The sequence below is a fragment of the Limulus polyphemus genome, unplaced genomic scaffold (assembly GCF_000517525.1).
Source record: "Limulus polyphemus unplaced genomic scaffold, Limulus_polyphemus-2.1.2 Scaffold1108, whole genome shotgun sequence".
Lineage (NCBI taxonomy): Eukaryota > Metazoa > Arthropoda > Merostomata > Xiphosura > Limulidae > Limulus > Limulus polyphemus.
Window position 1 is genome coordinate 222149 of NW_013666718.1, and position 8136 is coordinate 230284.

General features: G+C 32.5%; 1 protein-coding gene across 3 annotated transcripts in view; it reads right to left on the reverse strand.

Moving 5' to 3' along the window:
- Window positions 1–8136, reverse strand: part of LOC106462169 (MOB kinase activator-like 3) — a 75128-nt gene that overhangs the window by 42650 nt on the left and 24342 nt on the right. Inside the window, exon 7 of one of the 3 annotated variants that reach the window (XM_013922068.2) lies at window positions 7–6762. The exons of the other annotated variants lie outside the window; for them this stretch is intronic. Within the exon in view, the coding sequence (XP_013777522.1) occupies window positions 6715–6762 (48 nt within the window). The 3' untranslated portion in view covers window positions 7–6714. Of the gene's footprint in view, window positions 1–6; window positions 6763–8136 lie in introns of those variants that run through there. 3 annotated transcript variants of the gene reach the window in all.

Below are 8136 nucleotides of genomic sequence, written 5' to 3' on the forward strand. Positions count from 1 at the left end.
GGGGGATGTTAAGACCATCGACCCTATTGGATCATAAGGCCGCTTTGCAGTTGGTTATTTGGGCTTTAGGCCTATTGACTGCCAGGGTCATTAAGGGTGTCAACGTGTTGAAACTCCTCACCCATTACTGAGAATATGCGTGACTGGAATAATGAAGTGCGTGGCGCTTGATTGGTTGCTGTGCAGCTTAGAGGGAACACTGATATATAGTAATCAACTGTATAATACATTTACTAAACAATGCTGCACAACTGTCCACGCATCCTTCAAAATACAAAAACATGTCTAGATTTTATGATAAACCAAATCAAACATTGAAAGTCACAAAACTGTGATGCACATGGCACAAACTGAACAATATTCAATGTTTTTAACATGATTTAACAAAACTTTGTAAAAAGACTTGATCACATCATAGTATTGCATGTTTTTAATCAAGCAGTTATTTCAGTAAAGCAGTGGTACTCTGTCTTGGGATCCACTTACAGACGTCACTTGTTTGATCCATCCAAGAGACTTATCACTGAAACTTACTGGAATAACACATACTTACACAACAGCCGTAACACAGTTTCAACCACTTTAACTCCACACTGCTTTAACTTGTTATTGATATGAGAGATTCACATCGCATGAAAAATGTACCTTTAAATACCATTTGGTCTTGAATACTTCCCGCAGTTTTATTCATTTAATCAAAATATATTCTTCATTTGAAAATAACTTTTAAGACAATATAAGAAATTAATTAGCCTAGACCGTAGGTGATAACCAATAAATAACTTTCTAGTTTACATACGTATATATTATTTATGGAATGTTTAGTTTTTTTGCCATCCTCGAGGATCATAGCTAAGCCTAGTGGAGGTAAGAAAAAAAAAGGCATGTAATAAGGAAAGGCATCTTTGTAACCATGGGACAATACTGACCACATCAAACAACTATACACTAAAAACAAAATATCATAAAAAAAAACACGAGACCACACTATCTTATTGACTTACTAAAAACTTTTATAAACTTAAAACTGTACGAGACCTACTACACTGCAAGTATGCAGAGAAACTAAGGAACAATGGAAAAAATTAAATTTTTTTTAAGAATAGCAGTTACGTAATTATATTTTTTTTCACTAATTTCGTATTTCTAAAATTTATTCAAATTTGTGGAAGCCATGTACTTCAGAACAATAATATTGATATGTTTTGTATACTGGTAAATTACCTAAAATAAATAAACTTTATTTTTAAGAAATAATACTAAACACTCAAATTGATAGTTTAAAAGTATATTCTCTAAGCATTTCTTTTAAGATTACTATTACGATCCCGGTCAGTCAGAAACCCGCCCAAAATTATAGTTTTTTCGCCGGAAAAAAAATTAAAGTTTCAGAATCATTTTTTGCATGTAAAAATACCATAAAAACTGGACAACACTGCCGTACGTAAAAAATTCGGCTGTTTCGAAACCAGTTTTCCGGCAAGGGCCATGTGAAGAACATAAATACAAAAACAAAAGAAGTTGTGAAATGTGTTTACATTGTGATCCCCCAGCTACACGTACAGCAAAACATTGTCATGTTATACACCAAAGTAGACGTGGAGTAGTGCAACAGTTGCAAAAGTCAGATAAAATGAGAAGGATGAAGGAGAGCAAAATGTTGTTATGGAAATGTGTGCTGAAGAGAGGGTTTCGTTACAAGATTTGGGCACTGAGATTGAAGACGTACTAGAAGAAATCTAGAAACAACTTTATTCTCACTAATTATGCATTGAAATTGATTAATAACACCATTGGAACTAATATAACTCCAATATTTGCTAAAATCAAAGCATTCCGAATATTTCCTTTGATTTCTGGGAAGTCGGGTGGTAGCCGATCGTTTTCGCCTATTTCTCCGCGACCAGAAAGGATTTTTAAATTCTTAAAGTTGCTCTGGCCTTTTCAGACCATTCCGCACCTTCACAGTTTATTTTTGATACTTTTTTAAAAAGTTTGCACGGCATCCCCAAGGGTGGGTTTCTCACTGACCAGGATCTTACAATACCTGCTCCACAAACATGTTAGGTTAGACTGTTTTCTATAAACACGATCAGCTGCACAAAATACATAAAATATAGGGGGAAAAAAATGTCATCTGTCTGGCAACATAAAAGTAGAGTACTCAATAAACTACACTAACTCCATAACTAATAAAAACAAGTTGGTGGTTTTATGCACCACACACGATGGTTGAAGTACCCTAAATGGTCTTTTCTATCATAAAATTTAAAATAACCACTTAAGAATCATAGACATAGAAAATCCTACAACAACACTGTCATTTATAAAGTTTCTATCATTAGGCTTCACGTTTCATCATTTTGCTAAGCTGGTATAGTTGTATCAAATGTGAAGTACCATTAGCAGTTAAAGAAAAATGTGAAGCACCATTAGCAACTAAAGGAAAAATGTGAAGCACCATTAGCAACTAAAGGAAAAATGTGAAGCACCATTAGCAGCTAAGGAAAAATGTGATGTACCATTAGCAGTTAAGGAAAAATGTGATGTACCATTAGCAGCTAAGGAAAAATGTGAAGTACCATTAGCAGCTAAGGGAAAATGTGAAGCACTATTAGCAGCTAAGGAAAATTGTGATGTACCATTAGCAACTAAAGGAAAAATGTGATGTACCATTAGCAGCTAAGGAAAAATGTGATGTACCATTAGTAGCTAAAAAACCAAGCAATTATTATAAAAATATAATCATTATGGAATATTTTTAAATATTATAGTTTCTTTCTAAAGAAATTCTAATATAAATAAAAATAACTAATTCATGCTTATATTATTGCTTTTAACATACTGCAGGTGCTTAGGAATTATTCACAAGCATAATATGTATAAACACAACCACAATACTATATTCCAACAGAATCTTTACATTTTTTTTTCAGCAGTAACTGAGTACCTTTTGAAACTGTCTTCTGCAGTTCCTGTATACTAACCTATTTTGCCAATTCCCTGGTAAGCTGTACAAGTATGGTGTCTGAATACTGTTGAGGTGTAAAACTACTAACAATGAACTTAAACTTAGTGCTGTGTCTTTGATTGTCTATCCAAGTTTCAAACTGTATAGAAATTAAGTAGGCAGAAAGAAAACAAAACATAGACACTAAGTACAGGAATGTGATTCATCCAGGAGACACAAGTTGTATTATATTACATAAACAGGACATATTGCACAAGTAAACTGCTTTTACAAAATCTTCTATGTTAAACAAATTAAGTTATTACATACCACTTCTGTTGATGCAAATTTATAGTTTTTCCAAATGATACAAGAACAGTGTTCAAAATTCCAATAAAATAATATTGGTCTAAAATTTATGATTTTGACATCAGCAACATGATCAAATTGCACATTTTTAAACAATCAAGAGCATAATTAATTAATATAGCAGTGACTGTTGAGGCACTCTGAAAGTTTGAAAGGAAAAAAAATGTTTGTATAGAAAATTACAATGCATTACCAGTTTGCCGACCACTCATTGAAAATTAGGTGAAAATAATCAAAGATACTTAATTAATATCCAAGGAAACCACATTGCCAAAACTACTTGTACTCAAAAATAAACTTCCTTTTATTAACTCAATTCAAGAAATATGGCAACTTGCAGAGTTTTAAGACCTGAAAATAGACTGTGTATCAATACACACTGGAAAAAAAAACATTATAGATAATTAAAATCATTTGAAAGTTCACATTCGACCCCAATATGAAGAAATAATTCTGATAAAAGCATGTACATTCTTTAAGAAAAAATGTTAAATTGCCGAACTATCGTAAACAAGTTTCACACCAATAACTCCATCTTAATATAAACTATCTAAAACAACAATAATTACTTGAGTTACCCAAACAACAGCTGTTTGTCAACCTGCTGATGTACTAGGTACACACATGTAACAAAACATATATTACCTCTTTATAGTAACTCAGCATTACAAGATCTAGTTCAAAAATGTTAACTTCTAAATCAGAAATGATGAAAGCAACATTTGAACTTAACAATAGTCCTATAATCTAATAAGTGTAAACGAAGCAACTACTTGTCAACTATTCATTATTACTGGTCCAGCAGAATTCTTCATTTCTTCGTTGGGTTTGGTTCAAATCTACATAAGAGCTACCTATGCTAGCAGTTTCTAATTTTAAATCAACAAACTAGAGAGCAAGCATCTAGCCAACACCACCCTCTGCTAACTCTTGTCAGAATGAACAGTGGGAACACGATTATTATTATTTTCTAGGTAATGGGATACGGACTACAGAACCTCATTCCAACATGTTAACCACTGAGCCGTGCTCAACCCCTTTTAAGTAAGAACTGACTATGACACACTTGTCATTGTAAGCCACATCTTTTGGATAAGTATGTTTCATATCCTCATTCAACTAACTCTCTCATCAAAATTAAGGATGAAGTCCTGTGGAAACATGCTACTTCTAGTTCAAAATTATTCCATGGCTTTGATTTTAAGGACCATTTAAAGGTGTGGTATTTACCTGGTCAAAATAAGTAAGAGAAGCAAGGTTCTTCCATTTTATGAAACCACATTTCCTTATATTATCATGGCTTGTTGTTTTGTTAGTAAATTTCTAGATTAAGAGCATCAACTTTTTTTCCTGAAGATGGGTAATTCAGAGAGTTAAAACAGACAACAGGTCCGAGAAAACATGCATAGAAACAGGTACGAAATATTCTTATTGAAGGAAATTAGGGCAGGATGTAGAAACAGAAAAAAGGAAGTAACATACATATGAGTAAAATTTGTGTTAGGTCGTGAAGTTGTGTTTACATTACTAATTTATTAGAATATTATTCAATAAGGCAACAGTATCATGAAAGTGATAGCCAAAACAATTAAATCCGAAAAGACTGATTAAAATATAAGTCATAATATCATACAACAGGGTACAATCTTGTTGAGAAACAAATTTAAAATAAATATTTATATGTAATTATTTCCATTAATCATTTTAATCTCTTTAAAGCCAGGTATCTCATGATTCATATTTGTTTATGAAAGCATTTAGTTTTTAAAAATTCTGCTTAATGGTGATATTTATGAGTTCTTAATTCTCATAAATGTAAATGCAGACACGGCAATATGCTGCCACCAGGTTACAAAGGGTTAAATATTTATGCACTGTCACCGATCAATGCGGTATTAAGTAACTGTCAGAAAAAATTATAATTTTATTAACTGTGAAAGTTAATTTTGTTTATTCAGTTGGAAGAAAGTGAAAACGATATTTACGTTATTTTTAGATATGTCTTATATATAACGAGAAAACTAGCTTGAGAAAAATAACAACACACTGAAGAAAAATCAAAAATCACCTACAGTGGAATATGGTGAAAAACGAACACCAACATCATGTTCTGTTTCAACTATTTTTGATTTTAATATTCATTTGTTTGCAGACATTTCCTTCTTTGTTAATCATACTAAGAGAGCTTGGAGCTTCTGTCTGTATATATAAAATATACTACATATGCATTGGAGGTTAGGCCTAGCAGAACAGTACAAGTAATTACACCAGTGAGCTTTGCCATCCCAGTAAACATGTGAAGTGTTAAATTTACCAAACTAACCTTAATAGCTAATCTTAAATGTTTCATTTAAACTAGCTAGATTTCCTTTAATGTCAATACGAGCAAAACTTACAGTTCTAAATAACCAATACATAATTAACTCTTATCGCACGCTGTAATGTACAGGTAACAAATCTATCTGTAGTTGAATGCTCTTACTTCCAGGTAACGGTCGAAATTAACCATGGAAATATTTTTGTTGGTTTCTAAACTGAACAGTGTTACTTTCTAAGTAATGTACACATTTATAACTTACCCAAATATACTTCACAAAAACGTTTTTTGTGCAAGGTAGGCCTATTTAAGTATGAAATCTGAAAGAAAACTTTTTTTTCCCATGTTAATGTATAGAAAAATTAAAGCTTTTCTCTGCAACTGGAGCCACAAGACCCTAACTTTCTTGGAACTCAACAACCTTCATTTCTAGTGGTGACAAAATTGAAGAATAACTTTGATTTCTCTATTGATGACGCGATCATTTGATTTATTGACTATATTTGCTGTCAACTGTCCATAAATGGCATTAGTTTAAAAATGAAGATCAACCACTTGGTTATAAATAATTTTACATTTCCCAGTCTACTAAAGTTAATACTGTAATTAGAAGATACAAAAATATATATATCAATCTGTTCTTCATACAACCATCACCAAAAGATAAAAAAAAACATCTTCTAGCTCTTGAGCACAAATCTATGCACCATGGTTACCAGCCTATATCACCCTGAGAGTTGGTTATAACTACTGCTCTATTCAACTCCAAAGGGGTGATTTATAGCTACAAACATTAATATATTACGTCTGAGGTGACTTATAAGAATACGACTAGAACTACTAATTTCTGGAACTGAATTTTAACAAAAGCTATCAACATTTTAAGGTTAGACATTTCAAACTATAACTTCTCTAAACATAACTGCATTCATGAATAACTATTAAAATGAAGTTTTGTTAATGACTTAGGGGCTATTCAAGTTAAACAGGTATCGTCATGCAACCTGGAGGTAAAGTTTACACAGAGCATCCCAATTTAAGGATGATCCAGGACTGCCTTCACCTCTTCCAAGTGTACTCATCTATTTTGAAGATAATCTTTACAGATTCTTCTTGTCATTTCTGCCTATAAGAATTACAAAGAACTCTATTTAATCAACCAAAAAAAACAAACAAAAAATATATTTTACTACAAAACAAACAAATGTTAGCCTTTGGCATAAAACTAATTCTGATTTCTAAAAATGGATCTGGTTTTTTTTCTGAGTATTTCTAGCAATTTATGGACAAAAGAGGACCCTATTCAAATAATTCGTAAAATTATATGGATAAAGCAAAATGTTATATGTACAAGAAACAAGCCTGGTTTAGATACAACACGTCTACCAAAGCTGGGCAACTCAATTAATCAATTAGCCATAAGCTTTGATTGCATTGATTAGTGTCATGTAAAATAATCAATTAATGTCACGTAAATAATGAACTAATCAAAATTAGTGTTTCTGACTGTTACCATTTTCAGTTATTCCAACTATCCAAGTCTTGTGAGAATAATCAAATTAGTTGAATGTATCAACTAATGAGCCTCATAATTACCTGATTATCAAATTCCACTAACTGCCCAGCTGTAATGTCTACAGTAATTTAAAACATATCTGCATGACATAAACTAGCAAAGAAGACAAAAGGTGAAAAGTATAAAAGCAAGCTTTCCAAACTCCTCAGTATGTTTGTTTGTTTGGAATTTCGCGCAAAGCTACACGAGGGCTATCTGCGCTAGCCGTCCCTAATTTAGCAGTGTAAGACTAGAGGGAAGGCAGCTAGTCATCACCACCCACCGCCAACTCCTGGGCTACGCCTTTACCAACGAATATTGGGATTGATCGTCACATTATAACGCTCCCACGGCTGAAAGGGCGAGCATGTTTGGTGGAACTGGGATGTGAAGTCGTGACCCTCTGATTGCGAGTCGAGCGCCCTAGCCACCTGGCCATGCCGGGCCCTCCTCAGTATGAAGAAGCATCATTACAGAAACTGATCGGTTACACCAAGTGATTCTTTATAACTGATTTATAATTTTCTATATAGACATATTGCAACATATCTGTTTAAAAACTGATCAAGTGATTCCTTATAACTCATTTATAAGTTTCTATCTGGACATATTGCAACATATCTGTTTAGAAACTGATCAAGTGATTCTTTATAACTCATTTATAAGTTTCTATCTAGACATATTGCAACATATCAGTTTAGAAACTGATCAAGTGATTCTTTATAACTCATTTATAAGTTTCTATCTAGACATATTGCAACATATCAGTTTAGAAACTGATCAAGTGATTCTTTATAACTCATTTATAAGTTTCTATCTAGACATATTGCAACATATCAGTTTAGAAACTGATCAAGTGATTCTTTATAACTCATTTATAAGTTTCTATCTAGACATATTGCAACATATCAGTTTAGAAACTGACCAATTACACCAAGTGATTCC